The 20,075-nt window shown below is 31.3% G+C and overlaps 1 protein-coding gene across 2 annotated transcripts in view; it reads right to left on the bottom strand.

Annotated features, from left to right (window-relative positions):
- LOC126739433 (uncharacterized) overlaps window positions 1-20,075 on the bottom strand; it is a 279,994-nt gene that overhangs the window by 44,865 nt on the left and 215,054 nt on the right. For both annotated transcript variants that reach the window (XM_050445121.1, XM_050445120.1), the window contains exon 4: window positions 15,545-15,682. In XM_050445121.1, coding sequence (XP_050301078.1) covers window positions 15,545-15,682 — 138 coding nt within the window. The remainder of the gene's footprint in view (window positions 1-15,544; window positions 15,683-20,075) is intronic.

The following is a 20,075-nucleotide window of genomic DNA, read 5'->3' as shown; positions in this document are numbered from 1 at the left end:
AAGCGTGACCGCAAATATGCGTGAAAAATAGATGGCGATTCTCTCCAGTATGCGCGAAAATAATTTCGTCCGTCGCTTCTCATTAGTAATCGGCCGATCATCCCTGAGTCGTGTGGGAGAGTTTTTGCACAGATTCGTGTTTGCCGTATTGAAATTTGGTAGTTGTTAAAAAATTTTCTTGGATATCATAATCACAAATAGATAGATATATGTAAATGTGTTTAGTTTGTGAGACAATGGCTCCTTTAGGCAAAATTAATCAGTGTGCGTATCGTGGGTGCAATAATGTAAGAAAATGTAAAAACAATGTTCTCAGTTTTTTAAGATAGAAATATTTTTAATTAATAAAAGTTTTGCAAAATCAAATAATGTATCTTCTCTAATAAACCCATCAGAGAATTTTTCAAATTTATGTCAAAACACAATAAAATCCTTTAAAAATTAATAAAATATTACTAGATAAAATAAATATAAATAAACCAAACCTATGTCCACAGCATATTGATAAATTTTTGCATTTATTAATTAAGACTTTGATTTATAACAACCTAAAATGGGAATCTCAAAATCTTATTAGAAAATCTTTAAAAAAATCTAATTATAAACCTCACAGAAAATTATCTATTTTATCTACAAAAATCAATCCGAACTCTTAAAGATATTGTCTCTTCATGTCTATGAGAGCCATTTTCTCTTTTTCTTTTTTTTACTTTAAGAAAATTTTAAATCAATATATTATGTTTATGGTCTTTAGTATTTTAAGTATTTTCAATAATTGTTTTTACGATGAAATTCATTCATGAAAAAGATAAAAATAAAGCCTAAAAAGCCTTTAAAGTTATTGAGAAACTGGTTATAGTACGAATGGTAGCTTTCCTAATTAAAAAAAAAAATCATATTTAATGAATGTCGAGTAATGTTTTCATTCCTGGAGAGATTATATTTGAGCTTGAAGAAGGTCACTTTGCTGCAGCGGTATTCTGCGACTTCTCTAAAGACTTTGACTGTGTCAACCATGGAATACTGCTTGGTAAGCTTTCTAGATATGGGTTTAGGGGAGTTGCTCTAGAATGGTTAACATTTTGTTTTGTTAGACAGAAAAAAGTTTGTTTGGCCAAATGGCAGTTTGTCTGAACTTTGTGTAGTAAGCAGGGTTCGTTTCTCGGTCCTATTTTATTTCTATTGTATATAAATGACCTGGCGTCTCTCCAGATAAGAGGATTCTTCACTATTTTTGCAGATGACACCACTATCTTATGGGCAGACAATAATAAAAGCACATTAACAAGAACAATTTCTAAAGATTTATAATTGATTAAACAGTGGTTTGATGCTAATTTGTTGTCTTTAAACATAGATAAGACTAAATTGTTAAGTTTTTATGTTCAGAGCAGTTCATGATTCACAACAAAGAATTGGAAGTGAATAATTTTAACAGATTTCTTGGAATTGTTATCGATCATAAACCTTAGTTTTATGGAGATATGTCAAAAGGCACAAACTGGCTAGACGATGTTATGCTATTAGAGTGGTTTTAAATGAACTGAGGTTGATATCTGCAAAAACGGTCTATTTTTTTTTTGTTGAAAGTTGGAACTTACTTTCATACAAAAATACCTACAGTATGGAATAACATTTTGGAGTTGCATTATTAAACGGCTTTTTGACTCGATGTTTGTTTTTAAAAAACGAGCCATTAAATATATGTGTCATAAATCTCCACAGGACATGCAGACCCCTATTTAAAGATACTTTCCTTGTGTGGCTTGTTTATTGTTGAGTCTGCTTGCCTAATATACAAAAAATATAAATTGTATCTTCAAAATAATGGCTCCTTAAAACATTATAATATCAGAAAAAAATATAATATTCCAATGCCCATCCCGAAAAGTGAACTAAGAATTCTCTTATTTACTTGAGCATAAAAATTTTTAATCATTTTCTAAATGTCATAAAAGTCTCTAGAAGTTCTCCTCGCTTTAAAAAGTCCTTAACGAACTTCTTAAAAGCAAGTATTTTATAGCATTAGAATTTTTTAAAGATAGTTAGGAATAGGCCAATAGTATATAATTAGTTTTTGGTAAAGATGTAAAGGTTAGAATTTGTGAAAAATTGAAAATACATTTTGTGTTTATACTAGTATGTTGAACCCACTATTGTGTATTGTTTTTAAATTATGTGTTAGTAATATGTCGATTAATGTGCCTATTTTATATCATAAAAGTACCAAGTCAACAAGTAGGTACCATGTATTTATGAATAAAGTATGTTTTGAATTTTTTGAAATTCGAAATTGTATTTTAAAGAGAGAGAGGTATATAATATTTAATAGGGATGATTACAACTACTCACTAGAAATTACCTCGTTAAAAAAGCAATTAAAAGGGTTATTCAAAACTGCAAGTGGCCAACATGGCGTCGACAAGAAGAGACAAAGTTGATTATGACTCTCTAAAGAAGGAACGTCGTATTTAAAAGTTAAAGATGTTAACTTGTAAATGAGAGAAAGTGTTTACAACAATGTATAAACGATTTTATTTTATGTTTTCAAATAACGCCAGAAACAAATAAAAAACCATTTTGCCAAATTTCACCTTTTCCTGAATATTAGGAAGTATTTGGCATTTTTCCAATTTTTAGATTGCATAATTAAACCATTTACTGCTCATCCTTACTTTGGACATCTTGTATAATCGCGATGAGACCCTTCATACTGTTAAACAAAATATTTGTTTTTTTTCTTATTAACTTTTTCTAGTTTCAAGAATTAGTAATTAAGTGTTTGCCTGTATTGCAAATTAAAATATGACCTATTTTCTAAATTTTATAGTGTTGTTACACCCTTATTCAAAACCTTTTAAATTTTGCGATTTTATTTTTATATTAATTTCAGTTAAAGGTATCTATTTTTCAATATTTTTGTCCAAAAAAAGTGTACTTCACAGATCTCAGTACCCTATACAGTTTTTGAGATATTGGCTGGTTTCACAAACCCGTATTGTCAAAAATCACATTACGGGCTACTTTTTGCAAAAAATTATTGACTCTAAAAAACTATAGTACCGTATATAGATATTAAATCTTTAATTATTTAATATACTCTTTATATTTACGTGAAACCTACCTATATCATCATCTTTATTTAATATTGTTGTTAATTTTCTAATTAATAAATAAAAGCTTATTGAATTTTTCTTTTGTTTTTATTTATTTATTTTTGTCTCAAAAAAGGATTTTGGTAAGTAATTTATTATTTGTTAATAAAATTTAAGTTGTAAGAGATAGCACCTTCCAATACATTACTTGACCACCACATTTATCTAGTTATTTATGCGACATCACAGCTCATTTAAATATCGGCAATAACAAAATAAATAAAAGCGCTGTTATTATCATCGCCCTTGTCTTAAAAAAAATAACAAAACGGCCGGGCGCCCAAAGATTCCCGCGTCGTTAAACTGCAAATGGTCAATATAGCGCCGACAAAGAAAAACAAAGTTGATGATGGCTCTTTAAAGACAGAACGTCGTATTTTAAATTTAAAGGTGTCATCGTATAGGCGAGAAAAAGTGGTCACAATAATTTATTCATTTAATAAATACTTTTGTCATATATTTTGAAATAACGCCAGAAAAAAAATTAAATGATTTTGCCAAATTTAGATTTTACCTACAAAGTATTTAGATTTTATTATAAAAGGACACTATATCGCTCAACTTTCCTCTAATTATACCACCTCTATTGACGTCCTTTATAACCGTGATGCGGGGTCTTTAAACAAAATGTTTTTTTTGTTACTAGGTATCTTTTTATAGTTTTAAGTATAGTTGTAACAACTGGTAATTGAGAATTTTCCTGTGTCGCTTAAAACTTAAAATGTGGCCTATTTTCTATTTCTATTAACATCCTCACTTACAACCCCTTACTTTACAGATCTCACTACGCTGCACAATTTTTCAGATATTGAATCACATGATAAAATGGGTTACTTTTTACAACAAATTATTGATCAAGAAGTTATATTACCATCGGTATTAAGTCTTATGAATAATTTCAATTATTCTTTATAATATTTACGTGAAACCTACTTATATCTTAAAATTTGTTCCATATATTTTATGTATATTAGTTTTTAGTTAATGAAGTGCAACGGGCTTTTTATTTAAAAACTTGACCCTCTTGAACACAAAATGGAGGAAACATAATGTTTGTTGGAATTATAACTTGTATTAAACTTTGTTGGTAATTTTGTAAAAATAGCTTTTTATATATATTTATGTATTCATTTTTGTCTCAAAAACATATTTTGGTAAGTAATTATTTGTTTATAAAAATAAACTTTTAAGAAATTTCAATATGCCTCCACCCTTAAGTATATCACTTATCACTTGACCACCACATAAATGACACCGTGTTGTATGTTCAAAAAAAATAATAAAAACATAGCTGGCAGCATCATCCCATATCTTAAAAAAATATCCAACACGGCCGCGTAACCGGAGATTCCAGCGTCGTTGAAAACCTGACTCAAAGAGGCCAAAAGCCATGTCCACGCAGCTAAAATAAAATCGTTCCTAGATTTGACGCTTCGCGGCAGCACCACACGGTGCACGAAACTGAACGGCAATCCGATAGTCGACCGGGTACACTTTTTAACACAGGATTGCGTATCTTCCCAAATATTCAATCAACGGTAGAAGATTGTGTATATAAAGATGACAAATAGGGGAAGTCTTTATCTCCAAGAAAAATGCATGTAGGTCACTTAGCTAAATGTATTATGCATTTCGGCTGTGTAAACAGCCATCATCAGATATTAAAATAAAATACAGGTAATTCAAGACAATTTTAAAAAAGACCTTATTCGCTATAACAATTTAGATTTAGAACTTACCAGAACATTACAAAAAGCATATACGTTCACCAAATAAAACAAAAATTACCCGTTTTCGGGAATAAAAATAACAATAAATAAAAGAATTAAAATTAAAAACATAGTACAATAAGGACATCTACGATTCAAAATATAAAATATATACTTAGGACGATACAGATTTCTACATATTAAAAGAAGGTACTATAAGGAACTATTGTATATTAGCGTTGCGTTTAAGAAAAGATTCTAGTTAGAGTTAAAAACAATAATGGTAAAAGTTACTTTCTAGGGCTAATTGAATCAAAAAAGCGTAAACTGTCAAACTTAGTTTGCTCATTAATGCATGTGTAGTCTGGGGAGTTTATGGCCCAAATATTCAATCAACGCTTCTACAAAATATGGACTTCTATTCAACCATTTTATTGTATTTTATCATTTAATATGTATGCTATATTTTTTTCTCACTGTTTAGTTCAATTTATACAAAATATTTATCTCAACATTAATTTTTCGATCTCTTCTCCGACGTTCATCAATTTAAAATCAATTTAAACAAAAAAGTTATCCTTAATCGGCTATTGGCCTTAAAGTGAAAAAATATTTATCACAGCAGTAAGATTTTAAAGACTCATAAATTTTAAATTATTGAAACATGCTGCAATGCTTGAATGATAAAATATTTATTTAAGTAGTACTATTACAAAAAAAAATGTTTTTCTTAAATGTTTACCGAATTTAAAATTATAAACAAATTTTCAAGATTTATCGAACAGTGGATCAAAAAATCAATATCACTGTTTAATTCGCCGATTAGTAGTTTATCGACTTTTAAATGATAAAATGTTTATCTTAACAGTGATTTCTCGACCTCTCCTCTCAGGATTATTAAAATTAAATTAGCTAAAAAAAATGTTGGGCATATATTCGCCATGAAATGACAAGATATTTAGCTCAGCAGGAATATCTTGAAGGCTCATCAAACCTAAATTATAAATCGATAGTTTTTATCGACTTATAAAATGTAAAATTTTCGGGACTTGATTGAACCAAAAATAATGCAAAACATCTATTTATCTAAGCAGTGTTTTTTTTTAAGATATATCACACAAGAATCAGTTAACAAACTATTTCAGTCGAGTAAGTCCTTATCCTAATGGTTGGTAGTATTATAATTAATTGTTGAATAGAAGTCCATATTTTGTAGGAGAATGCGTATATAAAGATAACAAATAGGGGAAGTCTTTATCTCCAAGAAAAATGCATGTGGGACACTTAGGTAAATGTATTATGCATTTCGGCTGTGTAAACAGCCATCATCAGATACAGAACATTACAAAAAACATATGTTTGTGCAAAAAATATGTACAATGCATATGTATTGCAAACATATGTATTATGCATTTCGGCTGTGTAAACAGCCAAAATGCATAATACATTTACATATAACAATAACATAATACATTTACCTAAGTGTCCCACATGCATTTTTCTTGGAGATAAAGACTTCCTCTATTTGTTATCTTTATAATTAATTATTTTTTATAGAGATAATATAATTATCTCAGTAATGATTTCAAAGGTTTTACAAATTCTCAATTGCGATGCATTGGCACTAATACTTAGAAGTTGAAATACCCTTGAAGGAAAAAAGACAAAATCACTGTCCGCAAGAGCACTCAAACTTATAATGCAATTAATCGTAAATCAGATAAACGCCCTGTAAGCTTATGGTTTTAAAGTAAGTAAAAAGTAACAAAAAGAAAAATTCAATGGTGCCTATTTGAATTTATAAAATTCACTGATTCACAGGCGTACAATTCAAATAATATACGAACGTTAAAACCTTTTAAATTGTCACCCTGTCTACTAAATCGCCTCAAAGCAAGTTCTTTGTTGGAGATGATTCTCCCCCTTGCAAACCCTCCATTTTTCTTTCGATTTTCCTTCATCAATAATCCGGACTGATCCTCCAATATGTTCGGGCGTCTCGCCCAAAAAAGAAGCTCGACCAAGGATTTTATTATGTAAACTTATCCCGCGTCTAGTAAATCAGCCATGATTGATGAAAGGCTCATCAATCCATACGTCCAGCCAGTGGCGTCACTATTTAATTCACGTATGGAAGTTTAAATGGACAATATTCTTGTACGCCCCTGAGAGGGTGAGGGACAAAGTGAGATACATAAAAGTAGAAATATAGCCCATAAAGCGGCGCTTTGTATATCCTGCTGCTGCTGCTTTCCTTCTTGTTATGGCGGCGTATTTACCAAATATATGCAAAAACCGTGATTTATGGTATATGCGAATGTTTTGTTGGTATTTCAACATAAAAAAATGTGAATGCAATTTCTTTTTTTGATTTATTATTAAAAGTGGACTGTTCTAAAAGCGTTTTAGATTAATTTAGAAAATATTTGGTACATTTTCAATGTTAGGAACTTTTTTATAATTAATTTCAGTTCCATCAGAAAAGAAATCACTGTTGAGATAAATATCTGATCATTTCAAAGCACGTTTTGGTTTTTAAGGACAAATCCCATTAATGACTTCCTTATATAAGGATGAATCTAATAAATAAAAGAAAAAAAGTATATTTAGATAAAACTAAAAGATCTGCTTAATAGGGAGGATTGGAGTGTTGCGCCTGTTTGGATGACTTAAAAGCTGATACTCTCAAACAATTTTCAGAGTTTCTTGCTAAACTCCTTACATATTTAATAAACAAATCGTTTTCTGGCAAAGGTAACTTTCCACAGGTTCTTAAAAAAGCACTAATTAGACCGCTTCATAAGGGCGGGTCAGAATGTGCAGTCATGAATTATAGACCAATTTCTATAATTTTCGGTAGTAATTAATTTGTCCAAAGTTTCCTGAGGTATCTTGTGCCACTCTTCTTGGATGATCCTCCACAAGTTTTCTTTTGATTTGGGGCATGATTTTCGCACTTGTCTATCCAGTTCATCCCACAGTTATTCGATAGGATTGAGGTCCGGTGATTGTGGGGGCCATACCATAACTTTCAGAAGATGTTGCCTTTGTAATTGACCGAAATATTGCTTGCACAATTTCGACGTGTGCTTGGGCCATTGTCATGTTAAAAGATGAAGTTTTCCCCAATTATTCGAGTACCAGAAGGAAGTATATTGTCACTTAAAATTGTTTTGTAACCCTCTTGTCGAAGAATTCCCTCTATTCTAATTAGATCGCCCACTGCAGATCCTCCGAAACAACCCCACACCATCACCGAACCACCACCGTGTTTAACTGAGGCCACCGTATAGTTCTTAGCGACTCTTTCATTGGCATAACGGCAAACAAAAACTCGCGTCTTCGTTCCAAAAACCTCGAATTTCGACTCGTCACTCCAGAGAACTTTTTTACAGTCATCAATGGTTCATTCTTTGTGTGATTGGACCCACTCAAGTGTTTTCTTTTTATTAATATCCTTCAGTAGCGGTTTTGATACAGCTAAACGTCCTTTAAGACCAGCATTATAAAGTCGCCGTTTTACTGTCGAAACACTGACCGCTTTTTTACGCTTCTTGTTGATTTTTGCTGTGATTTCAGGGGCAGTGAGGCGTCCATTGCGTTCGCTTGTAATTATAATATTTAAATTCTCCTTTGAACTTGTCGCCTTTGACCTTCCCGATCGAGGTTTGTTGCTAATAGTCCCTTCTCTGGTGAATTTTCTAACATTATAATCGACTGTCCGCCTTGGAATTCCCAAATGCGTTGAAATTCGACGGTTAGTCTTTCCAGCCTTATGAAGTCCAATGATAATACCTTTTGTTTCTACCGATAACTTTTTTGTTTTAGCCATTTTAAAGAATGTTGAAAAACCAGCAAAGAAACGGTGACAATCGTCAATAAGCAAGCGAATTAAATGTTTCAAATTTCATCGAAAACGAGCTGTAAACAGATTAGTTTTTTAGAAGAAGTGCATATTTTCATTATATTGTTTGTTATTTGCAAGACTATTTTTAAATACTCAGTGTTTTTCAACGAACTATGGTTGACAGGTATGCTGTTTAAGCATATATGCAATTTACAAAAGAGATACAATCTAAATATAGGTATAAAAATAAGATTTTTGTATCTAATTTAAAATATTAAAAAGAATACATGGTGGGCAAATACTTTTGAGCGGTAGTGTAGATGTATATATGTTTTTACAAAATTGCAAGCGGTAGTCTAAATAAACCCCAATTTATTACTATTTATTCCTGATTTAGACCCAAAACCCTATTTTAACAGATATCACTACCAACTGTTATACTTCCAATACTTTATCAATTGTTTATTGTATAAATAATATTAACTTGAAGATTGTTATTTAAGTGTATCATAGCACTATTTAGTAGTAAAAACTCGAAAAGCATAAGTTTCTTTTATCATTATTAGTGTAATAAGTTTGATAGTACCAAATTAAGATTAATTTTTTTTTACTTTTTATTTAAAAAACTATTTTGTTTAAATTATTGCTCTGTGTATTCATAAATTCCTGACAGGGTTATCCCTTTGTGGGTCATCTGTTTATTCAGACATTTTAATTTTAAACTTTATTTAACTGTATTTTGTTGAATAAACGTATTATTATTAATTCTATTTCACCAAAAACGCTTTTGAAAGTACGAAATGGCTTTTATTATTAACTTATTGCTTAGCCGAAGAAGGAACTTGAGCCTTTTATTTAATGAATTAATTTTTGTTTACACATGTTTACAAAGCTGTAAAAAAACATTATTTTAACAAAAAATTACAGACAAAATGCGGATTAAAAGGCATAATTTCAGCTTCTCAACGCAGTTGAGGGCTGTTGTAGCCTATAAAGTAAAATAATTTATCCAAAAAAAGTATCCAATAGTAAGTACCCAAAGAAAAATAAATAAATAGTGCACAAAAATCGAGGAAACAGATTTAAAACATTTTTACATAAATAAAATGAAAAAGAGAATATGTCGTTAGCGAAAGATCAGTAATATATTTATTTACTAGTGATGTCAAAAATTTAAGTATTCGTTTTATTTATCCAAATTTATGCGAACCAAACAGCGAGATGCGAGAGAGTCTAAAAAATTTTATGAACTACGAACTACGACCGACTACGACGGGATAACGGGGAGTCTATGTAATGTAACGGGTTGCGTTGCGGGTTGCCACGCGGGATCCAGTCCAAAGAGAATATAATTATAATGCCATGCAGATAGCCGGTGCCGGTGATGTCTAAGGTTCTTTTTTTGCTGTTGGCTGGGATTCACTTCGCCTACTTCGTATATGGGCTATGATTAGCCGGAGGCTATAGTATCTGGGATTCCCCGTTCTAAAGAGAAAGAATATCATGTTGTTTATTTTGCTGTGAAACGTAATAGCTTATTTTTCGAAATGCAAAAAAAGGGAAAATACAAAAACGTAGTGCTTTTTGGTTGCATTACACAGTCATTTCCGAAGGAAAAGCCAAATGCAATTTATGCAAGACAGTATATTCTTTTAAAGGCGGCAACACATCCAATCTAAAGAAACACATGCAGACAAAACACTTTACAGTGTTAAATGAATTGAGTGACGAGAATGATGACATTGATGAGCCGCCAGCAAAAAAAACAAGTAAGTTAGAGTTTGAAAATGGTATTTTGTATATGACATAATCTATACATAATTTTGAAAACAGTTGATTGTTTTAGCTATAATGAAAGACACACTTCCGAAAATGTGTGCATTCAATTAAAACGTGTAGCAGCTGAATGGGGAATATTAGATAAGGTATATGCAGTCACTACTGATAACGCAGCTAATGTGGTTGGTGCTGTTAAACTAGGTGGCTGGGCTCATATTTCCTGTTTTGCACACACAATAAATTTAATAGTAAAAGAAGGTATAAATAGTTGCCTTCAAAATATCCAAATAAAAATCAAAACAGCGGTTCAATATTTTCATAGAAGTTCTTAGGCAAACCAAAAACTGTTGATTGTTCATTCATCATGATCATCATCATGATGAATGAACAATAATCCAAAATTTATCCCTTTAAAATTAACAAACGATGTTGTAACCAGATGGAATTCTACATACTACATGTTTGAACGTTTCCTACAATTAAGTGAACCCTTAAGAGCGACTGTCGGAGTGTTACAGAATCCGATAGAATTGCCAAATGCGGAAGAATGGACATTGTTAGATGAAGTATGTAAGATTTTAAAACCGTTTGAGGAAGTTAGTGTTGAAATGTGTGCGGATAAATCAGTTACACTCTTAAAGGTCATTTTAATTGTAAGAGGTTTAAAAAAAGCATTGCATAAATTAAATTCTAACACAATTATTACAGATACAGGAAAACAATTAATCAATCAGTTATCAACTTTCATTGAATTTAGATTTAGAAATATAGAAACTAATATTACTTTGGCGAAATCTACATTTCTTGATCCTAGATTTAAAGCAAAAGCTTTTAATTTTGATATAGCTCTAAAAAAGTAAAAGAAAATATTCAATAAGATGTTGTAAGACAAATTGATATGTAAGAACAATAACAGTAAGAATAATAATGTAAGAACAATAACACTGCATATTCGAAAAAATTAGGAGATTTAAAAGTGCAAAAAAAAATTCTATAACTGATTGATTGTCCAATATCATGAATATACGTCGTACATAAGTTTGTATCTAAAACAGCAATAAATTTAAACGAATTTTAATCATTATACTCATAATATCAAAAATAACGAAAGTAACGAAATCACTAATACAAAGTAACGAATACTTGTATCGAAAGTAACGAATCGTTACAAGTACCTAAAAGTAACGAAAGTTAACATCACTGTTATTTACTACAGATGTAACTCTCTCCTCGCTGACATATTAAGCCACTCAAGATCTTTCAACTTGTGCGACACTCCATATGGCCGGCGAATACCAAAAATAAACCTTATACATGCATTTTGCAACTTTTGTATACGCTTTTTATCTCTGTTGTCTAAACAAGTGCCATAAACAGTATCACAAAAGTTAAAATAAGAAAGAATGAGAGAGTGGCACAGCATTCGCTTAGTACCCACATTTAACTCATGGCGTTGCGGATATAAAGTTTTCAACATTGAATAAGCTTTCTTCAATTTTGATGTCACATGATATAAGAATCTTAATCCTACATCAATGTACAAACCGAGATTTTTGCAAATATCTTCAAATACGATAGGCTCGTTATTAATTTGTATCTTTAAATTTTCCAATAGGTGCTGCCTTAAATTTTGTTTGGTAAACAACATCGCAACAGATTTTTTAGGGTTTAACTGTAAGCCATGTTTTACAGATAAATTATATAGACTTGACAAGTCTTCATTTAAACACAGTCACCAGCATTGCCCGGATTTGACAAATCAAATCACAAAACGCACAGCTATGATTAGAACGGAATCCAGACTGTTTCAAAGGAAGGATAGAATTGCTGTTTAAAAACAACGTACTTTGCTGCTCAAGACATTTGTTTAGAACCTTCGATAATATAGGCAGAATCGAAATTGAACGAAAGTCGCTAAATTCTTTTGGATTCTTTACTTTGAGCAATGGAAGTATATTAGCTAGTTTCCAACTGGTCGGAAATATATTTGATGTTATGAATAAATTTATCAATAATGTAATATGTGGTATTATAAATGGACAACAGAGCAATATAAGCTCCAAGTTTAAATTATCACGACCAATTGCTTTTGACTTAAGTTTTCTTAAAATTTTCATGACGATATTTTGTGACTAAACTTTAAACTGAAATGAATTATGCGTTAGACTATTAGTACGGTAATAATTAAGAAGCCCTCTATCGATGTTAAGTGGCTTGACAGAAATATTGGAAAAATGTGAATTTGCGTCACTCAAGTTTTTTGATATATTAATTTTATCAGAGTTTATATTTTTCTTATTAGAATATCGCTTTAATTTTCATTATGCAATACACAGGGTTGTACACAAATGTAAGTAAACACTGGATCAGAAAAATATTTTTCCGAAAATCGATAAGAAATAATAACATTTTTGACAACATATTTGAAAGAAAAAGTCAATATTTCCTCCAACTTGATTGTTGCCTGGCAACCGAAAATAACAGTAAGGAAATATTCATTTCTGTACTGTAAGGAAATGTTATTTCCATACAGTAAACTTTAGAACATAAATGCGAACAGGTTTTTTCCTTTTATTTTTAAAGCTTTCACCACAAATAAGGTTAACATTATATTTTAAAATATTTGTTATATTTACTGTTATTTGACAATAAGTACAAGTATTGAAAACTGGAAGAACTTGGGAACTAATAGCATTATTTTGTTGAATATTTTCCAAACTAATAATTTTATTTGTATGACAATAACTAATATTGGGCGTTACTGCAGTATTAGAAATATTAGATTTAATTTCTTGATTTTTTTCTGCTGTGAAAATTTTATTTGCCACGTCTTCCTTATTAGTAAGAGACTCTTCTATATATCCTTCAGCGACGTTTGTTGATTTCCATCCACCCAGTCTCTTTAAACTAGTAATATCTCCACCAGAATCAACAAGCATTGTGGCAGAAGACCGACGAAAACAGTGGCCGGCATATTCTTTCGAGTTTGGCAAATTCAAATAACTGGCCACTATTTTAGGCATGTTTCTAAATTGGTGAATTCCTACTACTTGTCTACAACCTTTTTTATTTTGGTACTTAAAAAAAAACCGAGTGGTATTCATGTCTCTTGGTCTTAAAGAGACATACTTGCGGTATAGATTTCAGAACATTTCGTTTACTATAAATGATCTTGATGTATTGGTTTTTGAATCCGGTATGGTAACTAAAAGTTTAGATAGTAGGTCTTGTATATCTTGTACAGTCATTTTAACCAGCTCGTCCATTCTGCAAGCTCCGGAAATTGCAAATATTACAGCTACCTACAATAATAAATAAGCATGTAAAGAATCCAAATATAATTTGAAGTTTTGTAAGTTACCTTAATCATTAAATATTCCTTATCTGGAGCTTCCTGAATAAATTTGTTTATTTCTTCTTTAGTTAAAATCTTGGATTTTTTTGGCTTATAGGCATGTGCTTGCCGTTTCAGGAATGCCCGGAATTTTTTAATATTTAGATATATCCACATCATGTCTAATTGCAAGGGTTGCCTTCAGCATTGAATAATTGGCCCATAAAGTTGAAGATTTCATCTTGGAACCAAGCTCCAAGAAGTATGCCATTACAACATTTTCCGAGAAAGAAGTTACATTTGTATTCGTACGGTAGTCCATGAGGCGGTTGTATGCATAGTTATACTTATTTCTAGATTTTACTGGTAACAATTCCAATGATGCAGCATTCACTGCCTCCGTGAGTTCTGGGGGAGTTCCAGAAATGGAACAGTCATCATCACTCATCATTTTACACGTTACTTTGGCTTTTTAAAACGTTAAAAGATCAACACTTTGGAAAGACGCTACAAATAAACTTTTCACTCATCAAGTTTGACAATTTAAAATTATGTACTTCGTTTCCGTAGTTATGAAACAATGTTTCATGGCTTCTTTTATTTAAGAGAAAAATAATAATATTGATTTGAAATTTTTAACATGATTAGTAATAATTTACCATAATTTTAATGATTCCCGATTTTCGGAAAAATAGTATGTAGACCTCGTAGGAAAAGCCACATTCACAGACTCCGTATTGCCATTGCCGTATTGGCAATTTTTACGATCGCCCGGGAATGTTAAGCTTTTCCTACTAGGTATACAATATACTATTAGAAATGCTGAAACTTTCACGGATGCGAAATTTTATTGCAAGTAATACAGTTACCATCAAAATACCATCAAATTAAATTACCATCAAAATCAGACTACTAACATCGTAGTCATCGTACAGAAAAACAAGTCGTTGTTTTTCAGGGGAACCAATACTCTTGGATATATTTGTTAGTAAATTTGTTACTTACTTTACTTCCAATGCTTCGATCGTAATAATTTTTATTTTAAAGGTTTCTTTCACGTTTTAGCCAGCTTTTATATAAAAAATCTATATAATAGAAACATTGTTATCCAAATTTTGTTAGGGCAGGTCTAGGGTTTACTTGAGCAACCAGTAATCTGGGTTAAATTTAGTTGTAACTTCACTTCTAATGCTTAGATCGTAATAATTTTCGTTTCAAAAGTTTCTTTCACGTTTTACCCAGCTTTTGTTTAAAAAATCAAGAAAATCCATGAAATGGACACGTTTTCATCCAGATTTTGGTATGTCAGGATGAAAAAGGTGTCTAGGGCTAGGGTTTACTTTTTATGCGTAATACTCGATTTCCCAACCTGTATATCGCTTAGGTATGTGGTATTCTTACTGACGAAAATGTGTTATTGCACTGGGTGTATAAAAAGTATTGTTATTTTTTAATGTGATTTATTTTAATTTTTATTGAATTTTAGGAATTTTTAAATTTTGCATGCAGCTTTTTTGCTAAAAAAGATTGATTATTAATATTTATTTTGAGAATGGATGATATAAATAAGATTTATTTTCTGGTTTTTCATTATTGGAATGTCTTTACGTTATCAAAGAAATTCTGATCTTTTTACCGCCTTTTTGTTATACGGTAACCCCAGATAGCCTTTAAAAAAAGAATACCAAAATGTCCAAGTTAAAAATCACCCGTTATTTACCTTTTTTGCACTTCTTCTGCATCGTCTTGCTCGGCTCACAAGTCGTCTGGTTGCCCTTTTTCAGCGTTAACGTTCTTGAACGTTGGTTCGTCTTTGGGTCGCACTCTGACCATCCTCCTTTCTCGTAGCGACATTCCTCTGAAAAAAAAACGATTTAGTTTAAAATGAGACAAAATTAAAATAATTGTTAAAAAATTTCAAAATAGCGGACGATGGCGGGTAGCGAAAGGACCCAAAACGTCGTTTTAATATTTTAACATAGTGCATAATTACAATAACTTGACGCAGGCATGACTCTTATTATACTAAAATGTATACTTTCCTAAGCTGATTTATTTATTCATTTTACCAAGTTTGCCACAAGTAAACTAAACTCCTGTCATAAATTATTGTTAAAGCAAAATAATTCATTAATTCCAAAAGCACCGGTTCCACCCAGGGAGCCGCAATATACCTATTGTACATATAGCGCACCTTCATTATTAAAAACTCTATTTTAATTCTAGAGCGGGAAGATAATTAAAATAGTTATGAAAGAACGGCGGCCCGTTAAAACGCAGCCGTGGGGCCCAAAGCAGAATTATAGCCCATTAAAATAAAATTTATATGGTGCAATCAGCGGTCGCCTGAGTGCGGCCCTGTGCCCTTTTGTAAGTTTAGATTACCCGAATTTCCTTTTTTGCTGGTTTATTGTGAATAGTGAAAAAGACCAAATTGGGGTTACCATTATTTCCGTATTGTGAAATACAATAATTTATGGAGCGGGAATATTTGAATTTCCGGCCTTACGGTGTAGAGGCGCTGCTCTTTATAAGGCCACATTTGACAAGTACGTTAAGTTGGTATTGTTGACAGTTGTAAAGTGCCATTAATGTCATTTTTCAATAATAATATATTATATAATAATAATAATAATAAGCCTTTATTTACCGCAGGCAACTTGCCCAATAACAGGAAACAGTTGCCAAACAATGAAAAATATAGTTTAAAAAAAAACACATTACAAACCTAAAAAAATTAAAACAGTGAAAGAAAAAGTAAAGTTACAATCTTAAAAATTATCCAAAAAAATTAGAACAAATAATTATTAATATGATATAAAAATACAATCGTAAGAGTTTAAAAAGATAATCACATATTCAACAAAATTAAAGATTTTTTTTGACAAACGTCATGTATTGACATTTGTCAATATTTATAATTTATCAAGTCATTGGCTAAATCAACTGTCAAATTTTATAACCAACATTATGAGCATTTTCACGCCTGCAATGAGTAAATAGCGTAGTATCATTATTTGATGATTGACTCACAAGAGGTCTTTTTGACATTTGACACTCCTGACATTTACATATACAGGGTGTCCCAAAAATCAACGATAAGCCAAAAACGGGTAATAGGCCAGGTACTCAGTGATTCAAAAGAAATATTTAAAAAAACTAATACTTTTGAGTACTTTTAAAATTATAGACATTCATAAAAAACCGACACTTTTTTTTTTTTAGTACTATGGTTATAAATTTCTGAATTTCTTAACAATATTTTTTTCCGAAAATCGATAAGAAATAATAACATTTTTGACAACATATTTGAAAGAAAAAGTCAATATTTCCTCCAACTTGATTGTTGCCTGGCAACCGAAAATAACAGTAAGGAAATATTCATTTCTGTACTGTAAGGAAATGTTATTTCCATACAGTAAACCTTAGAACATAAATGCGAACAGGTTTTTTCCTAAACAATTTTATTTTTAAAACTTTCAGCACAAAGAAGGTTAAGATTATATTTTAAAATTATTACTTATAATTTGTTATATTTACTGTTATTTGACAATTAGTACAAGTATTGAAAACTGGAAGAACTTGGGAACTAATAGCATTGTTTTGTTGAATATTTTCCAAACTAATAATTTTATTTGTATGACAATAACTATTACTATAAATGATCTTGATGTATTGGTTTTTGAATCCGGTATGGTAACTACAAGTTTAGATAGTAGGTCTTGTATATCTTGTACAGTCATTTTAACCAGCTCGTCCATTCTGCAAGCTCCGGAAATTCCAAATATTACAGCTACCTACAACAATAAATAAGCATGTAAAGAATCCAAATATAATATGAAGTTTTGTAAGTTACCTTAATCATTAAATATTCCTTATCTGGAGCTTCCTGAATAAATTTGTTTATTTCTTCTTTAGTTAAAATCTTGGATTTTTTTGGCTTATAGGCATGTGCTTGTTTCAGGAATGCCCGAAGTTTTGAATATTCAGATATATCCACATCATGTCTAATTGCAAGGGTTGCCTTCAGCATTGAACAATTGGCCCATAAAGTTGAAGAATTCATCTTGGAACCAAGCTCCAAGAAGTATGCCATTACAACATTTTCCGAGAAAGAAGTTACATTTTTATTCGTACGGTAGTCCATGAAGCGGTTGTATACATAGTTATACTTATTTCTAGATTTTACTGGTAACAATTCCAATGATGCAGCATTCACTGCCTCCGTGAGTTCTGGGAGGGTTTCAGAAATGGAACAGTCATCATCACTCATCATTTTACACGTTACTTTGGCTTTTTAAAACGTTAAAAAATCAACACTTTGGAAAGACGCCACAAATAAACTTTTCACTCGTCAAGTTTGACAATTTAAAATTATGTACTTCGTTTCCGTAGTTACAAAACAATGTTTCATAGCTTCTTTTATTTAAGGGAAAAATAATAATGTTTATTTAAAATTTTTAACATGATTAGTAATAATTTACCGTAATTTTAATGATTCCCGATTTTCGGAAAAATAGTATGTAGACCTCGTAGGAAAAGCCACATTCCCGGACTCCGTATTGCCAGTTGGCAATTTTTACGATCGCCCGGGAATGTTAAGCTTTTCCTACTAGGTATACAATATACTATTAATGTAACTCTGAATAACCCTTCGATAAATTACAAAAATAAATTCAAATACAACTGTGCACATTTTCAGGAAACTATCAGATTTTTGCTCAACTTGTGTCTTTTGAGAATCATTTCCCAACTTTAACTAACTGTCCTATATAGAAAATTTCTTTATAGAAAAGAAAATTACTTCACTGTTTGGCAAGTGCTTTCAAAAGTTGGCGTATCTAATAAAGATTACAAAATGGTAAGATACTTGCTAGATTATTGGTTCAATAGGGGTGTATATTTTTTTACTACATAGTCAAATATACGCCGATACTCTAAGCGAAGTTAATAATTGTAGAGTCAAAATAAATAAATAAAAGAAAAATCAAAGTGAATGAAATAAGCCTCAAATTGTCTACCCTCATTCCTAATACACATACGTATATTAGGAATTTCCTGGCAGATTACATCTTTAAATTCATCTAATTTACGACGATTATTTTCATAAACTTGAGGTCCCGAAGAGGTCATAAAACGTCACCGAATCTTGAAATTAAATGGTTGGCAAACAAAGGAGGAAAAACAGCCATGGATGCCCTGGCGGTGGCTCAATCTTGCTGAAACCACAAACGGTCACGGTCAATACGTCTTCTTTCTAACTCGGGGATAAAGGTGTTTACCATATTAACGTAACGTTTAGATGTTACTGAAACGGTAACCCTATTTTCAAAAAAATAGGAACCTATCAAGCCGAATTTGAATTCAATTGAAATGCTTTGAGTCAAGACACCGAATGTAATCTGAGGCACATCCCTCCCTTCTTTAATGACCAATCGCTACCTGTCAAAACGTTTGCTCTTTGTGCCTAATACATTAATACGCGTATGAGTATTAGGAATGAGGGTAGAAAATTCATGGTATTAGGATGAAGGTGGTGTGGTGAGGTGTATTAGGATTTGTGAAATACCTTTTTAAAAAAGATCGCGTTATTAATCGGGCAAATCTTCCATTGTTGATCTGTTCAGCGGCTGCCTGGATTTTTCGGCGCAGTTTAGCTAGGTCTTTTATATGATTGTTGTACGCTTTATCTTTTATTGCACCCCAGTAGAAGAAATCCAAAGATGATTTAAATGATTTAATGATTTTTAAAATATCCTAAGTTAATTTAACATATTTAATAAACGTATATTTTATAAACACCCTGTATTCGTTTATTAGTGTCTCAACCGCCCGAGAATTATCTTACATCCTTGAAAATCTATACCCTAAACATAAATAATAATATAAGCAGAGATTGAGAGAGATCCAAAGAAGTAAAAGAGTCAATGAGTGCTAGCACTTCGGCTTATAAAGAGCCATGTATGTATATAGAGTGGTCACAGTTGACCAGGTGTGGTGGTGTTTGTCCACTATTGTTTTGTGCACAGGTTAATCATGTCGACATGTGAGTAATATTTTATATTGTTGTTGTATAAGTCCATGGCTAGAGTTTTATGGTATACCAAAGTTTGTCGCTGTTTCAATCGACAGGGATGCCCTCTGAGCGCGCAGTTCCTTTGAGTTGGTCTTGTGAGTTATAGAGGGACCTCACTTGTCTTCTCGATTGACACATTTGGATTCTAAGATCTCGGTATATGTTATCTTAGTTT

Source organism: Anthonomus grandis, chromosome 8, assembly GCF_022605725.1.
Source record: "Anthonomus grandis grandis chromosome 8, icAntGran1.3, whole genome shotgun sequence".
NCBI classification, from domain to species: Eukaryota; Metazoa; Arthropoda; class Insecta; order Coleoptera; family Curculionidae; genus Anthonomus; species Anthonomus grandis.
Note: the sequence above shows the minus strand (reverse complement) of the source record. Positions and strands in the feature narration are given on the sequence as shown.